The sequence below is a fragment of the Mesoplodon densirostris genome, chromosome 14 (genome assembly GCF_025265405.1).
Source record: "Mesoplodon densirostris isolate mMesDen1 chromosome 14, mMesDen1 primary haplotype, whole genome shotgun sequence".
Classification (NCBI taxonomy): Eukaryota; Metazoa; Chordata; class Mammalia; order Artiodactyla; family Ziphiidae; genus Mesoplodon; species Mesoplodon densirostris.
In genome coordinates this window covers 19590894-19610546 of record NC_082674.1, presented here as the reverse complement: position 1 = coordinate 19610546, position 19653 = coordinate 19590894, and the positions used below count along the sequence as shown (strand labels likewise).

Below are 19653 nucleotides of genomic sequence, written 5' to 3'. Positions count from 1 at the left end.
ATTTACTGAGATGATCATATGGGTTTTCTCCATTGTTACTGTGGTGATTTGCAGTGTGAGACTTCAAATACTGAACCATCTTTGTTCCTGGAATAAACCCTACTTTGGCATGATTATTTAATATGAGGGAGATGGCCTAGTTAAGAGACTTGGGTTCCAGTTACCTTTCAGTCTCATAGCTTTAAAAGCCAATTTATGTACTGATGACTTCCAAATTTGTATCTTTAGCCTCAACTACTCCCTAAATTTCAGCCGCCTCTGTATCCAATAGATTTGACATCTCCTCCTCTTGGATGTCTAATAGGAATCTCAAACTTATCATGACAGAAAATAAATTAAACCTGCCTCTTTTCCCCATCTCTGCTAATGGAAATTCCATCCTTCCAGTTGCTCAGGCCAAAAACCTTGGAGTTGTTTTTGATTCTTCTCTCACTCCACATCTGATATGTCAGCAAATACTGTTGTCTCTACTTTCAAAATACATCCAGAACCTCAGCACTTCTCACAATTTCCACTGCTACAATTCTGGTCCAACTCATCTTCTCTCGGCTGTACTATGACAATAGGCTCCTACAGGTCTACCTGCTGCTGCATTTGCCTTCTCCACAACTATTTTCAACACAAAATCCCGAGTGGTCCTTCCAAAACCCAAGTAAGATCAGGTCACTCCCCTGCTTAAAATCCTCCAATGGCTCGCCATCTCAGAGTAAAAACCAAAGTTCTTACATTGGTCTACAGGGCCCTACAGCATCCTGGCCCTCATTACCTCTTTGACTTCATCTCCTACAATTCTCTGCATTCACTCTGCTCCAGCCTCAAGACTTTCGCACCTCCGCCTAGAAAGCTCTTTCTCCATATTTTCACTCAAATGTCCCCTTCTCTGAAGACCTGTCCTGTTTTAAACTGCAACCACTCTCCTCCAGTAGTGTTCTCTATCCCTCCTTCCCTACTTAATTTTTCTTCATAGCACTAATCTTCTGGCACAGCACATATTTTGTTCATTTGTCAGTCAACCTTCATTAGAATGCAAGCTCCATGAGGGCAAGGATTTTCATTTTCTTCATGGATGTAGCCCCAGCGCCTGGAATAGTGCCTGGGAAATCTTAGGTATTAAATGAATACCTGTTGACTGAAAATATATGTGTTGTTATTACTATTACATTAAAAATATTCATTCTTTAAAGTAGCTATTGTGCAATGTTTTAAAAGACAAACCCTTAAGTCTAAAGATTCCCAAGACTAACTACAACTTACTTTTTGACGTGGAAAGAGTGACTGAAGTCACCTCTTTATCTGGGGTTATAAAAATTACATACCAAAGGCTGATTTAAAAACCTAGAACTAGTCCCTTATACTAATCTTTCTACTTTCACATACACGTGAAAATGTTCTTAAAAAGCTTTAAAAAAGTTTTCAAGAGAAGGTAGGATGAAATTTTAAAGCCAAGGCTTAGACGTGCATGAGTCTTTAAACAGAGCATTTTCTATGTAGAGCCTTTTTCCCAGTTGGTTTGGTTGAACTTTAAAGTCTAGCTTACTAAGTAATTATCATTTAAAACACAATTGCTAACATCAGAAGAATGTTAAAAAGAAAAGCTAATTAAAAAAATACCTATTTTATAAAAGTTTGCAAGTTAAAAAGGACAATGAATAGGAAATATGCAGCCTAAAATTTAGTACAGGCAGGTGTATGATATAAAGATTTGAAAACAAACAAAGCAGAACTGAGTAGGGCTGGCTCTTCAGGTATGAGGAAAATTCCAGGTAGGACATTTGTTCTGTTAGAGGAACGTCTTCCTGCTCATTGACCTTTCCCATCTGTCTTATTTTCCAAGTTAAGTCACTCAGTTTCCAGAGGCGCTGGTTTTTTTTTTTTTTTTTTTTTTTTTTTTCTTTTTGCGGTATGTGGGCCTCTCACTGTTGTGGCCTCTCCCGTTGCGGAGCACAGGCTCCGGATGCGCAGGCCCAGCGGCCATGGCTCACGGGCCCAGCCGCTCCGCGGCATATGGGATCCTCCCAGACTGGGGCACGAACCCGTATCCCCTGCATCGGCAGGCGGACTCTCAACCACTGCGTCACCAGGGAGGCCCCAGAGGCGCTGGTTTTAAAGGCCAATTAGAAATTTCACAAAAAGCCATCTTATTCTTGTTCAATTTCATCATGAATCACTTCTCAGTGGCATTATACTGTAGGTGAAAGACTAGTAGGACATTCTATATACTCACTTTGGGAAGGAAAACCAGAAGGGACTGTCTCTCCTGATCTGCCTTTTTCTATTTTCTCATTAAGTGTAGTCAATCCAATCAGCTGATCTTCAGTGGGGAAGTAATTTCTGAGGAAAGTAAAGGGTTTAACAGCAGCATGTATCATCAATAAATATAAAGCTTGAGCATGTAAGTAATGAAGTACTACTTTTGAGTAACTTATATGTGCATTAATTTTTTTTAGACACGGTCCTTAAAAAAATGGAAGTAATAAAGATAACTGCTAATGTTTTGTAAATTCTCCAAATATGTAGAGGCTCATATTTCATGAAAAAAAGAAACAATCATCATGATAGAATCATGATCTTGTCTTGAACTCTTGGATACTTTGCAACCTTCCATTAGCTTAACAATCCAGACTCTAGGAAGACAACTCAGCACCTGGTCTATCAGCTCGTTTCCCTTATTTAAAATACTGCTCCTGCATCTATTTCTTCAATCAGCAGTTGAGAACCTACTATGTGGAAGGCACTGGAGGGCAGGGAAGAGAGATGTGAACCTCTTCTTTAAGAAGCTTACAATTTGGTGGAGAGAAACATGTACATATAGCCAAGTGCCAAATGGAGGCCCCAACACTGCACAAGGCAGTACAGAAGAGGGGACTAATCTAAGTGTGGGGTCCAGGGAGGACTTCTTGGAAAGGGCATCTAAACTGAAGCCATGAACAGAAATAGAGACACAGATGTAGAGAACAAACGTATAGACACCAAAGCGGGAAAGTGGCGGTGGGGGGTGGTGGTGGTATGAATTGGGAGACTGGGATTGACATGTAGACACTAATATGTATAAAAGGTTTAACTAATAAGAACCTGCTGTATAAAAGAATAAAATTCAAAAATTCAAAAAAATAAAAATAAATTGAAGCCATGAAGGATGAATAGTGAGGATAAAGGAGGAGCATTACAGGTTGGGGGGAAGAGAATGAATGTGGCAATGGAAGTGGGAACACAGATAGTAAATCCAAGAATAAAGACCAGATCAATGTGGCAGGATCATTTGTTTAGAAAGGGTGTAGAGGGTCGTGAAGCTTAAAAGGCAGGTAGATTTCAGATCAACTATAGGAAGGAATTAGTCACCAACAGATTTTGAAGGCTGTGTCTAGAGAGACTTCTCTGATGACCGTGTGATGGATGAATGTAAAAGGTATGAAGGTAGTTACTATAATCACCCCCACCATAAAAAGTCTGGAATTCGATCTCTGATCAATAGGCTTAGAAAAGAGAAGACAGTTATGAGGATTACAAAAGACAACTTTTTGCAATTCGGTAATATGAGTAGGAGGCAGTTGTTGAAAAGGACCACTAACAGAATGATGATACAATTAATTCAGGTAAGGGACAAAGAAGCTGTTTGTGGGGAGATAAGTTGTTTGGTTTGGGGCTTAAGTTTGAGGTGCTGAGTGTGGGGTGGGAGCCATCCACGTTGTAATGTTCACCAGTTGGAAATTAGAGACTGGATCTTGAAGAGAGATCTTGGCTAGAAGAGTGGACTTTAGATGCATATAAATGTAAGCAGTACTGGGTTCAAGGGAAAAGGTGAAATTGTTCAGGGAGAGGCAGGGATTTGCTTGAGAACTATTACCCTCACACAAGTTTAAAATACAAAAAAAAAAAAAAAATCAGTACTCTAACACATTCAAAATTAGTGCCCAGGTTTTATTTTCAAAACAGAAACCCCTACAAGCTTTTCAGGAACTTGAATTCTAGAGAAAAACTTTTAACTCATCAGGATTCCTAGTGTTTATGTGTCACTGTCTAAGGGTGCTTTTATCTTTAATAGATGAATTGGGCAGTGGAAACAATGGCAGGTTTCATCACAAAGCCCAAGGACAGACTCTTGGGTCTGGCACTTACCAGCCACCTGACCATTCATCTGAGCTTCAGTTTCACCATCTGTAAGATGGCACTATGACCTATTCTAATTGCTTCATAGGATTTTGAAGACCAAATGACATACTGTATGTGAATGTGCTGTACAAACTAAGAAATTATTAGCACAAGAGTATTAGCCTAGCGTATTGCCTGGCAGAGTAGAAATGGAAAGTATTTAACTGATTATAATAATCTCCATTATTAGGAAGGAGGCAGCTTCAGGCAAGTGTCTCTGTACTTCCCACACTTCCTATCACAGTGTCTGTACTGCAAGAGCTCATCAAAAATGGCGTAAGTACTGAAAACTTGGTCTGAAGTTTTTTGTTTTATTCTGTACCTGAGGACCTCTGGGCATTGGAGTGGGAGGAAAACCTGATGAAATAGAGATTATTCCTTTTAACATTTTAATTCTTCTTTTCTCAAGCCAATGTCTCTGGTTTGCTACAAATACCTCTAGACACTGCTTAGTTCTGCTGGTTGCACAAACTACCAAAGTTCTGAGATAAGCACAAATGATTAGACCAGAGCTAAACTCCAGCATAAAAGAAAGATTCGTTGTCTGCAAAAGGATCAAGAGTTAGGGAAAAGTGAATGCTTCCATGATCTGCTCCAAGAAACCAAATTTTTTTACCTCACAAAAGGGGTCATCTGCCAGTCATTTTATACCTGCCCCACAAGGAACCCACATTTTCCAAAGTTCTTTTAAGCTAAGGGGATGACACTGCAGTTTCATGGAGCCCCTCCTTCATTTTCTGTTAAGATACGCAGGGACAGAATGCCTCTTCCAAAACTGTATCGGGACACCTGCTGACTTCACGCCAAAGCTCACCTTCTTTTAGGCTTTCAAAGGTCAGGCTCTCTGACTGCCTCCAGAGAAGGGGCCAGGTGCTCTCTTCTCAGCCCGTGCAGACCCGTGAGTCCTCAGGCCTCTTTTCAAAGCCTGTTTTTAAGTTATTTCATGTAAAAAAGCATTGCTTAAGGTCACACAATGAGATTAAAGTCTGCAGACTCCAAATGAATCTTAAATCATATAGTTCAGGATAGTTACTCCAGAATTTGGAATTAGAAGTTGGTTCCAGTCCCAATTCTACTGAAAGACAGTGTTTGTGTCCTGACCTTTCTCTTAACAACTCTCTTGAAGGACTGCAGAGGATTAAATGAGATAATGTACCTAAAAGCACCTTAGAAATGTTACAGTGCAAATTTATTTTCCCTGAATTTTAAAAATTATTCTCATCAGCTCCAACAGATTATGTAAAAGCCTGCACTTCTGGCTGGTTAGGGCTAGTTATGGAAGAGACCTTAGCTACTGGCTGACACAATTTCCAAGTGAGGATCCCAAAGCCCGTTCATGTCCCTCCTGGAGCCAAAGGCTGATTTAAATTACTTTGCAGCCCACCAGGTAACATAATTCTAATAACATGTTTGAGAACTCAGAACACTGGTTCCCAGTTTAAAAAAGCAACTCTCCGGGGCTCCTTCTTGCCTCCGGGCCCTCCTTCACACGAGCTAGTCCTCAGAATTCTCAGCCTGCTCTTCACTGAGCTACTTCCTCCCCATCCTGCAAACCTCACTTCAAATGCCATTTCTTCCCCAAGGAAACCTTTCACTCTCCAGACAAGGTCTCACTCACAAAGCAACTTCTATTTCTCCTTTATATCATTTAATCCAATTGTGATTGTAACTATGTACGTCCCCCCATGTAAATATAAGCTCTGGGAGGGCAGGGTTCACATCTGTCTGGATCCTTCCATATCCTTAGTGCCTTGGATAAAGACAATAAAATGTGTTGAGTGAGGCCAGAGCTTTGCATTTCTTCAATCTTGTTAAGAGCTCTTGTGGCAATGAATATAAAGTATAAAAAGAAAACTCATTTAGTGCTGGCAGAAAAGGTTCTGTATGGAGGAATGCTTCCTTTGGCAGTTTTCTCCAATAAAAAAAATTTATGGGCCTAATTAAATCATCAAGATCTTTTTCAGAGGTACAGGAATGGTCAAGGATCGAGCTTGCTCTGAATTATTCACTTTATTCAAGTGGAGCAGCTCTTCTGGGAAGAGCAGTTAATGTCAACAAGGAAATAAGCACAACTTCCTTTGTAAACAGACAACTGTCCTTTCTTTTTCTTTGATTCTTATGGCCCAGGAGACAGTTTCTAAGTATGGAAGCTACCCTAGGCAAAACCATAAAGAAGATGAAGTTCTATATCAACCTCACTTTTTCCTCACTTGTTACTATTTGTTTTTCTAAGGGCCTTCACACCCCTACCTTAGGATAAATTTAAATCAATGTTCAGCCTTACCTAAGAGAAGTATCTTTTTTACCTTATCCTGACTTTTGGAAAAAAGGTTCTGTTCCCCCAAATGTATAATTTCAGACAACAGCTACCAAATCTGTGTGTAATTATGTGTAGGAATGTGTGTGTGATAAACTCCCTCCCCTCCCTCTAGAATCACATTTCCTCACCCTCCTTACCCTGGCCAGCCCTACTTGGCCAAGTGTTGGTGAACCTAGTTGCCTTAAAAACACACAAACAAGAAACAGGGCCTAATTTTCATAAAATGCATTGTCAAGAAGGAGCCTCCTCAAGTAAGATTCAACATCTGCATAATAATAATAAATGTTAGTACGTAAAAACCAATGATTGTGGGAGAGATGTTATCCTGTGGCTAAGAAGTGCTGCCTGGACCAGATCTCCTAGGTCAAGAAACAGTAGGACCAGAGTGTTTAATCATCAGACAAGTGGCCAGAGTTAGAATTTCCTCACAGCCTACGATCTCAACTTCACTGGGACCTTCTCAAATTTCACTGGGCTGGTTCTTATTAGGGTGACTTCGAGGAGCTTTAGCTTCAGGGATCCTTTCTTTTATTATCCTTTAATTATAGTTAGTCATTTTGGGTTTTGACAATTCCTGCAGGATGTAGGTTTCATTTCTTCCCTGTAAAAAGAGGCAACCCATCTATTCAGTAGCTGGAAAAGTGAATTTCCTGTGGAATGACAGGAATTACATACAAGCAAGCAATTTTATTTTCCTCAAATGTAGCAATAATTTTAATCTGTACATACATAAAACAAACAGTGCAATTATAAAACCTTGAAGGTGACATGCATACTTTAAGGTGCAGTTGGGATGGGGGAGGATGTTAGCATCTCCAATTTTCCTTACCACTTTTTTTTTTTTTTTAAGTTCCTTATGCAAAAGTACTGAGTCAGGAAACTTCATCTGGAATGCTGAAGTTAAAGGTGAACTTCCTGAAGTCTGCACGTCTAAATATCACAAACAAAACAGAAATGACCTCCTAGAACAGTTTGGGAGGGACTAGCATAATATGGCTGGGCTTTCAAGCTGGGAATGAATTAAATCAGGGATGCATTTTTCTGAAAAACTAAAAGAGAGAATGTTTGTAACTGAGTGTCCTGTTTCTGTTTCATAGTTGCTACCCACTTGAGCCCTTCCATCAATCTTTTTATTCGGTACAGGTTCTGAATAGATGCTGTTCAATGGAGTTACTTGTAACTAGGGGTGGTGAGATGCAGAAAGGAGGACCTGGGAAAATGGCTTCTTCCTTGATGTCTGAGTCCATGCTCCTCTTCCATTGTTAGTTCTTATGGCCTTTTCTCTGCCATGGAAGCAGAGGTAGCTGGTGCACAATGTCAGATGTTGTCATCGTTCACAGGCCCAGGGGTGCAGTAAAGGCGAGTGATGGGGGTCTACCTTTGCTTCTTCCAGAATACCTTTCTCAAGCTTTCCTGGCCTTTCAGTGGCACTTCTACAACTAGAAAGTCAGTTCACTGGGTCCTTGACTCAGAGGCCAGGATGAGACAAGACGTGGCAGAGTGACAAGACACAAAGGGAAAATATGGTATCAATTAGCCTCAGAGCAGGAATAGAGAGATTTATATTTGCACTGATGAAAATTCAAATTCCCAAAGTCAATCTAAAAAAAAAAAAAAAAAAGAAGAAGATTTTCTTTGAGTAGTAATTTTTCTCTGTACAAGTAGCCTGTGCACTTCTGGTGATAATTCCTTGCACTGCTCTCACGTTAGATGATCCCAGGGACACTCTAGGGCAGTATGCTCTAGCTCATCTGGAACAGTTCTTTCTGGCAGTGGCATTTTGATGTGAAACCCAAAGTAAATCCATACATGGCATCACAGTTATTAAAATAATGAAATATTACTAGCCAAATGTAACTGCAATTCAATCAGTGTTATATTTCACACACAGAAATTTAGAAAAATCAAGAGTATGATAATAAAACCATAAAATTAAACAGAAGGAAATCAATTTCTACAAGAAATCAAATATATTTACAGTGAGATTTAAAGGGAAAAGTAAGCTACTTGGATCATAAATTTAATTTTATTTTAAATAACTTTAGCTACCTCAGCTGTTAATACAATAAAAGCAGAAAGAACAGGCTGCCTTTTGTCCAGATTTAATCAGAAAATTGTATCTACAATAATCGACATAACTCGCTTCTTGTCCTTCACCCATCTCGTCAAAAATTATTGCATTTTCCCCCAAACTGTATTTTTTGGATTCCTCTGTGAATATACTCATTTCGTCCTCATTCCTGGAGGCATCTTGGTTTAAATCCATCTTTAAAAAAAGGAGAAGGGGTACATATGTGGAGGCAAAATATTCTCTTGAAGCCAACAGATATAGAGTTGCTAGAAGAAGCTGATTGTACACACAAGCTGCCTGGTTGGGAAGGGGAGGGCTGCTGATTTAGAGACATTGTGACAGCCTTTGGTGGATGGGCACAGGCAAAGCCCCACTGGGCCCTTCTTCCTTGGCAGGGTCGGGACTGAGCCAGCGGAGGCGGAGCTTCATCTTCCCCTTGGAACTTGTCATTTTGGTTCTCCTCCAAAAGCCTTCATCCAGATAAGAAGCCAATGACTGATTACAAAAATAAGAATAATTAAATTTGGCTCAAGAGAGAGATTGTCCAACTGTTCTGCCTTGTTATTTTTTCAATATCCAAGGCCTTTACAAAGAAAGAAACAAAAACATCTCTCAATCTCCCAACGAAAGTGAACTTTTTTTTCTTTTTTTTTTTTTTTTTGCTCCAAATGCTACGACCTGAAGAATGGCTGCAGATTGAGATATCAAAAATCTCAGAAAAATATATAATATATTTGTATATCTCTGTATGTCTATTATTTAAATTTCACATTCCTTTAAAAGTGGTTATTCAGTCAGTAGCTGCTGAAGGAGGCTCTTCTGCTGGGCCTGGGGGGTCTGTGGTCCTGCCGTGGGTTTTTGAGTTCCCAGTGGACCAGGCTGGTTCAGGTAAGGGTCCCCGCCTACCAGATTCACTGTACACTGGACGTCAGCAAACACCTGAACCTGTTGCACCTGCTGGAACACAAATAAAAGATGTGTTTAGACAGAAGGGTCTGCCCCCCCGGCTTATGAGTGGGTACTACTTGAAGTGGAAACTCACTAGAGCATTCCTCTAGTCTGTAGTCACCACAGAGAAGAACTCTTCTGTCTTCTTGTCCTACAAAAAGAAAATCGCTGCACTCATTTTGCTCAGGGTTCTGGAAAGTTCACACTTTAAAAATAAAATCAAAATTGGAATGGTCAAGCCTCCTACAGGGTTGCCATCAATACTGAAAATGAGTATCATTGCTAATATTGCCAAGATTGGGAAAAGCCCAGTTTCAGTCTGGGTATCCAGTGGTGGGTTTAAAAAATAGGTATATTATTTGGAAAACTGGTTATAAAAGCATTCTATGGATGACTTTAATAGGATTAAAAAATCTTTATGATGTTAGAAAATTAAGGGCTTTAACCCAGTATTAGCAAAATAAAAACCACCACAGCTCAGTAAATAGGACATCAGTATTACTAAAATTAATGTCCAGAAGATTTGTGTAGTATCTAAATATACTATTACACAGCTCCTTTACATATTGCCTTTAGAATTACAGCAAAATATTAGAACAAATAAAAGTTTTATATTTAACTTATTTTTCCTGATAGACAATCCATTTAAACACATGAGCTAAAAATAACAGTAAACTACTAGCTGAGAACAGTGTGAATTTTCCCTTTAACTACTTTCAGTAATAATACATGTATTCCTTTAAAAAGTCTAAGGTTACACAATTTTAACATTTTCTATCAGGAAAACAAAGCCAGAAGTTAGTCTTCAACAATCAGCCTTATTAAAAAGTCATCTGTAGAACTGATTAGGCCAATATCACACTTGTGAATGTTCCAGACCAAGAATGGAGATACTTTCTAAGGTATCCAAGTGCATCTATCTAAGTGTCTCAGCATTTGGCAAACTTGTGCCTCATGTTTAATAGGTTCATGAAGTATTTTAGATTAGTGATAGATTTTTTTGTTCATCACTAAATTCATGCCAATTACACTCAGTGTTTCTGAAAACTTTTCTATCCTAATTGAATAAAAGTTGTTTTCCATCAACCTTAATTGGCCAATTGTCAAATGTCCCGACCATCCAATTTCTCCATCAGTCTAACCCCTGATGTTTTTTCCTCACGATGCACCTACACCTCCACTCTACTCTGTCGGATAAGGCAGATAGTTCTTGAGCTGAGCTTTTTTAGTGTCTGATGAATCAAACCTTTATTTAGATTAGTATCATTTCTCTCCTCACCCTCTCTCTCATCCTCCTCTTTCCCCCAGTTTCCCAAATTTTGCTTCTTGTCCCCATCGGCTCCCATTTGTTTTCTTCTTCTTTTGGGCTCTTCCTCATGTACATACCATACACCAGCTCTCTCTGAGTCTATTCTCCAGCTGCCTCTGTGCCCTCCACCCACCTTTGTTCTCTGTAACTTCTCATTCCTACTCTTTTCCTTCTAGAGCTCCAACCCTGGCCTTCCTCTCTCTCTATGTCAACAACCCCCCTACCAGCCTTCTTCCGCCTTCTCTGTTCTCCGTTCTCCGTGTTCTCTTCCTGTTCTCTCCTCTTCCCCATCCCAGCTCTCCAAGTGCAGCCAGCCCTCTATCCTCCCCTACTCCTTCCCTCCTTGTTCTTTTCCGTCTCCTTTTCTGTACATCTGTTTTCTATATTTCTATCTAACTCACTCCCCAGCTTTTGTCTGGCAAATACAAAAACATTAGCGCAAACAGAGATTTCATGATGGGCTACCACGGAAAGAAGATTCTGCCACTGAAACTTAACGTGAGCACAAACTATAGTGCATTTAGGCAATGACTGATTTTTTTTAAGTTAACATAAAATTTCATGTTTATATGTTTCAACATATGAAATACTGGGGCAGAGCATAAGGTGTTTGTGCCCCCAAACACTTAACAAATTTTTGATAAAGGCATGATAAAACAAACTGGAGAGAAAATTCTGTTGCTTTAAAAAGAATGCTTTATTAAAAAGATACCAAACTCCAAAAAGTACACATTTCAGCCTTTTTGAATTATTAAAAACATGGTGACTTAGACCAGACCTCAAAGGACTTCTGATATTGCTATACCTTCACGGACAGGCAAAGCAACACGAAAACAAAACTTATGTCTTGCCCAATGAGAAGAGTGATGTGAGAGCTGAGTCCCAACCTCTTAAGATTTTCCAGCATGGTTTTTACTTCAATTCACGTACTATCCCAGGACTCAGGAACTTTAAAGCTTAGTTGTTTTGTCATAAGTGTGTAAGCGTGAGACTTTTAAAAACTTCTAGTGAATAAAGACTTCACTTCCCCCAGCACAAAATCCTCTCTTCACCATCACAGGACTCAGATCCTATTTCCCGATGCTCCAACTATGCACATAGTTTCCTAACCGGCTTTCCTCTTTCTGAGCGGCCTGTCCAGTGCTCTTCCTTTTCCCTCTTCCCCCCTCAAGATGAAGCTTAAACCAGCACTTTTCTCACTGTTCCCCTTCAGGGATGATGCTTCATTTGTAGGACTGAATCCAAATTCCTTAGAGTTTAGTATTCAAGGCCCCTGGAAATTTGACCCAATCTACTTTACCAATTTTAATTCCTGTGAATTCTTATTACAAACCCTTTATGCTCAGTGGATTTGGCTTCCCAGGACTATGCTGATATTACTGTTTCCCTGTCTCTGTGCCCTCTAACTTCCAATCTCCTGGACTTCCAAGCTCACCCCCTTCCTCAGCCTCCAAAAACCACAGTACCTTTCTCCTTCACTTGCCTCTGTCAAGGCCCAGTTCAGTCTTATCTCCTACATAAATGCTCTCTGACAACCTCAGGAATTTCTCCTTTCTTTTAATGCTTATGGCTCTTGTTACTTGTAATAAATTTAAGTTTGCCTTCTTTGGTTATGTAATAATTTATGTGCATTTGTCTGTATGTTTTATCTTTCGACAGGCCCTAAGTGGTATGGCAGAAAAAGCATAAACTTTGGTGTTAGAAAGACCTGGGTTTGAACCTCAGCTCTGCCACTTTCTAGTTTGTGAATCGTACATGCACTTACATCGCCTCAGGTTCTGTTTCTTCATCTGTGAAAAAAAAGGAAAACTAACTCCTTCATAGGGTTACAGTGATGTTTACATGAGATAAAGCAGAGAGTGCCTAACACAATGCCTGGCAAATCATAAGCATCCACAAATGAAGCTTCCTTTCCTCACTTCTCCCCACAGTTCACCTAAAGAGCAAACATGTCTCATGTTTCTTTGTATCTCCACCTTTGCATAAGGCCTGTGTTTTTAAAAAGTATCTTAATTTATGCTAATATAGGAAAGTGGCCACCCTTGTTATTTGTATTGTTTTGAAACAAACTTCTAAAAGGAAGCAGAGTACACAGCAGGCATTCTGTTTTGTCTGAATTTATTGAGCTCTTTTGAGGTATTCTGATTACACATGAGTTTTAGCACTGTGTTTATTTACAAATAGCAATTAGTGGTCACCATTTGTGATCCCTTATCCTGTCTAAACATTGGATTAACCTTTCTGAAAGCTTATCTCATTTAACCCTCTCATAATCCTCTAAGCAGGTATCTCGTCAGTTCTGTTGGTTATACGGCAGCTCAGGAAAGTTCCCTAACATGCCCAGGATGACACAGCTAAGAAGAGCAGAGCCAGGACTCACAACCAGGTCTGACTCTCAAGGTCAGGCTCTTAACCGCGATGCTACACAGAGTTTCCTGTGTATCTAGAGAAAACTTGACAGCTCTGGGCTTAGAGTTTTCTTACTGACCTGGGTTCCATCTGCTTCTGTTTTGAGAAGGTCAGTGGATGAGAGCTGGTTGCAGTAGAGGCCTGTGTGTCTCAGTGCTGGATCATTTATCTATTAAAGATAAGTACAAGACCAAATTACAAGCTAGTTGCTTACATTGAAGACCAAATTCCTCAATGAAAAACAATCTCACTGACAGAAAAGTAATAGGAGGAGAGCAGAAATAACAAGCTTAGAAATTTACTGTGCTGTTAGAAGTCAGGACAGTGGTTCCCCTTGTAGAAGTAGACAGACATGCAAGGGAGTGTGGGGAGAACCTTTGGGGTGCGGCTGGTAATGTTCTGTTTCTCAATCTAGGTGATAGTTAAAAAGATGTGTTCAGTTTGCGAAAATTCATTTAGTTGTATACTTTTCTGTATATCCTTATAGATGATACTTCAGTAAAAAGTTAATTCAACACTCGTGAAAGTTAATTAGCAAAAGACTTCCACTTCCAGTCAAGATTCAGTAACAGGGATCAGATTTATCCTCTGCCTGAATCAACTAAAAATTTGGACAAAATATATGAAATGAACACACTCAAGACCTTGGACAAAGGCAATGAAGGGGAAAGTTGCCCCTAAGGGTTGGGAAACAATTGAGGTGAGTCCTACCACTACCCCAGCCTACTGCCTAGAGAGAATTTCCAGGCTGCAGCGGGAGGACAAGGAACCAGACAGCCTGGCAGTCTCCCTGAATTGAGAGTACAGAGCTAGAATTCACAGGGCAGAATATCAGGAGAGAACAACATAGAGAGTAGCAGCTTGGTATTGATCAGCTAGCTAATGGATGTTACGGAACTACCCAAAGCAAAGATTCACCTGAAAAGATTTACATGGAATAATTCCCACAGATCACACAGAGCTGGGAACAGGTCCTGATCCCACCAGCCAGAGGGGAAAACATCATAATTCAGGTAGTGTACTAGAATGGTTTTGCTTTAGTAGTAGGGTAAAATTAGCCCTATACTAAATACTGCTCTGGCCCCACTAAACAAAAAAGCAAGACCTGAAAAAAATCAAACTGTTTATTTCCAAGTAATTTAAGCATTTCCCAAAACAAATCTCAATATTTATAGGAACATAAACAAGGTAAAATTCACATGTCTGGGATCCAATAAAAAATTACCAGGTATGCAAAGTAGCAGACTCTGACATAAATCGTACTAATGTTTTCTCAGGTCAGTCTCCCAAGGCAATAGAAATAAAAGCAAAAATAAACCAATGGGAACTAGTCAAACTTATAAGCTTTTGCACAGCAAAGGAAACCAAAAACAAAACGAAAAGACAACCTACGGACTGGGAGAAAATATTTGCAAAAGATGGGACTGACAAGGGATTAATTTCCAAAATATACAAATAGCTCATACAATTCAACAACAAAGAAACAAACAACCCAATCGAAAAATGGGCAGAAGACCTAAATAGACATTTCTCCAAAGAAGACATACAGATGGCCAACAGTCACATGAAAAGATGCTCATCATCACTAATTATTAGAAAAATGCAAACCAAAACTATGACTTACAATGAGGTACCCCTTCACACCAGTCAGAATGGCCATCATTAAAAAGTCTATGAACAAAAAATGCTGGAGAAGGTGTGGAGAAAAGGGAACCCTCTTACACTGCTGGTAAGAATGTAAATTGGTGCAGCCACTATGGAGATAGTATGGAGGTTCCTCAAAAAACTAAAACTAGTGTTGCCATATCCAGCAATCCTACTCCTGGGCATATACCCAGACAAAACTATAATTTGTAAAGATACAGGCACCCCTATGTTCACAGCACCACTATTTACAATAGCCAAGACATGGAAACAACCTAAATGTCCATCAACAGATAAACGGATAAAGAAGATGTGGTATATATATATACAATGGAATATTATTCAGCCATTAAAAGGAATGAAATAATGCCATTTGCAGCAACATGGATGGACTTAGAGATTATCATACTAAGCGAAGTCAGTCAGAAAGAGAAAGACAAATACCATATGATATCACTTATATGTGGAATCTAAAATACGACACAAATGAACATATCTGTGAAACAAAAACAGACTCACAGACATAGACAACAGACTTGTGGTTGCCAAGGGGGCGAGGGGGTAGGGTAAGGAAGGATTGGGAGTTTGGGATTAGCAGATGCAAACTATTATACATAGGATGGATAAACAATAAGGTCCTACCGTACAGCACAGGGAACTATATTAAACATCCTGTGATAAACCATAATGGAAAAGAATATTTAAAAAGAATGTATATATAAGTATAACTGAATCACTTTGCTGTAAAGCAGAAATTAACACATTGGAATCAATGATGCTTCAATAAATTTTTTAAAAAATAAAATAAAAAAACAAAGTAGCAGAAATATATGATCCATAATTAAGTGAAAAATGCAGATACTAGAAGTGACAAGCAAGAATATTAAGACAGTTATTATAATAACCATATTCCACATATTCAAGAAGACAGAGGAAAGACTGAACATGTTAGAGATATGGAAGATATAAAAAGGGTCCAAAGTGAATTTCTAGAGATGAAAATAGCAATGTCTGAGATAAAAAATGTACTAGATAAAACTATCAGATATTGCAAAAAAAAGAACTGTGAATCTGAAGCTATAGCAATAAAAACTATCCAAAATGAAACACACAGAAAAAAATGACTGACCTCATACCCTCTTAAAACTCCAAACCCAGAAAATCAGTGAACTGTAGGATAACTCAAATGGCCTATGATAGGTGTAATTAGAGTCTCTGAAGAAGAGAAGGGGGTTGGTGACAGAAAAAATATCTGAAGAAATAATGGCCAACACTTTTCCAAATTTGATGCAAATTATACACCTGTGAATCAAGAGGCTTACTGAACTCCAGGCACAAGAACCATGAAGAAAATCACACTAAGGCATATCATAATCAAACTGCCTAAAACCAGTGATAAAGAGAGTAATCTTAGAAGCAGCCAGAGACAGTAGATATCTCATCAAAATACAGTGGAGCAATGTCTTTAAAGTACTGAAAGCTAAAACTACCAACCTAGAATTCAGGGAAAAGAACTTTCAAAGATGACGGTGAAACAAAAACTTTTACAGACGTACAAAAGCTGAGATAATTCATCACTAGCAGATGTGCACTATAAAAAATGAAGACCTTCAGGAAGAAGGAGAATGATACTAGATGGAAATTTGGGTCTACACCAAGGAATGAAGAACACTGGAAATAACTACGTGTGAAATATAAAAACTACTTACTTAAACTTTAAAAAATATTATTGACTGTTTAAAGTAAAAAAAGTAAAGTAAAAAAGTACTAACAGGGCCTCCCTGGTGGCGCAGTGGTTGAGAGTCCGCCTGCCGATGCAGGGGATACGGGTTCGTGCCCCGGTCTGGGAGGATCCCATATGCCGCGGAGCGGCTGGGCCCGTGAGCCATGGCCGCTGAGCCTGCGCGTCCGGAGCCTGTGCTCCGCAACGGGAGAGGCCACAACAGTGAGAGGCCCACATACCGCAAAAAGAAAAAAAAAAAAAAAAAAAAGTACTAACAACATATTGTGGGGTATATAGCATATGTAGCATATGATATGTATGTACAACAATATTAGCACAGGAGGGGAGAAATGGAAATAAACCATTTTGAGATTTTTATATTTATATGAGGTGATATAATAGTATTTGAAGGTAGATGGCAACAAAGATGTATACTATAAACTCTAAAGCACCAGTAAAACAAGAGTTATTTATAGCTAATAAACCAACAAAGGAGATAAAATGAATTAAAATATTCAGTTAAACCAAAAAAGGCAAGATGGGACAAAGAGAAAACAAATAAGATGAGAGATTTCAATCTTCAATAGCAATATCAATAATCACATTAAATGTAAATGGGCTAGCCACTCCAATTAAAAGGTAGAGATTGTCAAACTGAATAAAAAAGCAAGACCCAACTATATAAGAAGTACATTTTAAATGTAATATTCTTTTTACCTAATTCATTTTATTTTTTATTATTCTGTCTTAATATACTGGAGATAGTGAATAACTCTACTAACTGAAATACGACAAGATAACAACAAGGACAAGAAACAATCCTATTTAGTTCTTTTATTTTGCTATAAGATATCACTGAGTCGTTGGTTTTTTTTTTTAAATGAAGTTCTATTTCTTTTTAATTAATTAAGTAATTTTATTTTTGGCTGCATTGGGTTTTCGTTGCTGCGCGTGGGCTTTCTCTAGTTGCAGCGAGCGGGGGCTACTCTTTGTTGAGGTGCACAGGATTCTCATTGCAGTGGTTTCTCTTGTTGTGGAGCACAGGCTCTAGGCACACGGGCTCTATAAAGCAGGCTCAGTAGTTGTGGTGCACGGGCTTAGTTGCTCTGTGGTATGTGGGATCTTCCCAGACCAGGGCTCGAACCCATGTCCCCTGCGTTGACAGGCGGATTCTTAACCACTGCACCACCAGGGAAGTCCCTAAGTTGTTGGTTTTTTCCCTGCTAACTTCGTTAGGCTAATACCTGGTGAATGGGGACTTCTTTTAAAATTCATATCAAAAAGGAATTCTAGGGCTTCCCTGGTGGCGCAGTGGTTGAGAGTCTGCCTGCCGATGCAGGGGACACGGGTTCGTGCCCCGGTCTGGGAAGATCCCACATGCCGCGGAGCGGCTGGGCCCATGAGCCATGGCCGCTGAGCCTGCGCAGCCGGAGCCTGTGCTCCGCAACGGGAGAGGCCACAACAGTGAGAGGCCCACGTACAGCAAAAAAAAAAAAAAAAAAAAAAAAAGGAATTCTATAGAAAAGGTAATCAGTGTTTACATGTTTTTTAAGACTTGCTATAAATTATGGCTATATGGTCATAGCTGAGTCACCATAGTCTAATTTGTGGTTGATGATAGAATAGTAACTACAGGGAGTTACCCAGAGATTTTTTAAAATATCACTTTGAACTTAGTCATTCTTTCCTTAAAAATCTGTAGGAGGCTCCAAGATAAACTAAACATTTAGATGGCCTGCAACACCCCCTAAAAAGCTTACCACGTAAATTCTGCTCTAAATATAATATAAACATCCCCTTAACATTCATTAGGCTTTACAACATCTATTCCTGTCTAGGTCATGCTGTGCTAACCAGTGTTGAATATTCTTTTCTATCTCTTCCTTTAGGCAAATTTCCCATGAAGACTTTCCTAATCAGACCCTTTTTCTTTTAAACCCTCCATGATTAACTGCATATACCCCTAATCTGACACAAATATATGCACAGTCCTATGGGGTCCATCTCTTACACAGCTGTTCTGTCCTATTATTCAACTAATCCTTTGTTCATGTTGTGCCTCCCCAACTTGTTAATATTATTGCCCACAGAGCTATCTTTGTATACAGTAAGTACTGATTTTGTTGAACTGAAAGGGAGAAATGAAGAAAATGTGTTCAAAATATAAAGGGGTAAGTTCCAAGTCAATGTATTATATGTATCATTTTATAATAAATCTAAAACACTAAAATCTCATGAGACTAAAATCTTACAAGGTCTGTCAAAATTTCCATTGTATATCTTAATAAATAGTAATTATCAAAAGATAGTGGGAAAGAAAAAGAAGTGTGGTTATTTTTGACAGGTAACTGAACATTCCTGATTTCCTTGGAATAATGAATTGCAGTGTGGTGTGATATAGAGCACTATGTGTGTGTGTAGCAAGTGTGCCAGTTGCGCCACTTACCTGCTCAGGGCACACAGTATTCATGCCTGGCATCTGCAAAGAGCTCATCTGCATCTGGCCCATCATTGGGTTCATGTTCTGAACATTTGTGTTTCCACCTGCCATGGACACGGTGATGCTCATATTGTTGTACACTCCTGGCTGTGCAGGCGTGGGCTGGTTCTGGACAGCTTGACTGAACACACTGTTAACTCAAAAACAATCTCAATTACATCCACTGATCATGAACATGGGGATAACGTGACTGGATTCTTTTTCTAAATTATTAGATGGAATTCCAAAGAAAATGTTTTATATTCCTAAGTTATGTGTAAGATTTTATCTTATTATAATATGTAAGAACTAACTATCATTCAGATGCACTTTGAACTCTGCTCAAGGGGTTTAACAACTAAAAAGACCTCATTTTAAGTCATAATTATCTGGCTTAGTATCAGAGTTGTTAAACTTCAATTATTCAAATAACTAAGAAAGGAAGTTTTCCACAGAAGTAAATCTTCCAGATAACTGGTTTATCCATTTAAACATCAAAATCATTCTAAAATTTATTACACTATTTTATCTTCTTAAACAGAGAATATCCTATTTAAGCAAAGTACCTGGCATATATATCAATCTTCAATAAATGTTCATT

The 19653-nt window shown here is 39.0% G+C and overlaps 1 protein-coding gene across 12 annotated transcripts in view; it reads right to left on the bottom strand.

Moving 5' to 3' along the window:
* Window positions 1–7176: 7176 nt before the first annotated feature.
* The window catches only part of NCOA1 (nuclear receptor coactivator 1), a 264878-nt gene continuing 252401 nt past the window's right edge, over window positions 7177–19653 (bottom strand). For 9 of the 12 annotated variants that reach the window (XM_060116868.1, XM_060116867.1, XM_060116866.1 and 6 more), the window contains 3 exons: window positions 19020–19203; window positions 13286–13375; window positions 7177–9497 (listed from right to left, as the gene is read on the bottom strand). In XM_060116868.1, coding sequence (XP_059972851.1) covers window positions 9327–9497; window positions 13286–13375; window positions 19020–19203 — 445 coding nt within the window. In that variant the 3' untranslated portion in view covers window positions 7177–9326. Of the gene's footprint in view, window positions 9498–9582; window positions 9640–13285; window positions 13376–19019; window positions 19204–19653 lie in introns of all 12 variants that reach the window. The other 3 variants (XM_060116874.1, XM_060116875.1, XM_060116873.1) reach the window with 3 other exon arrangements.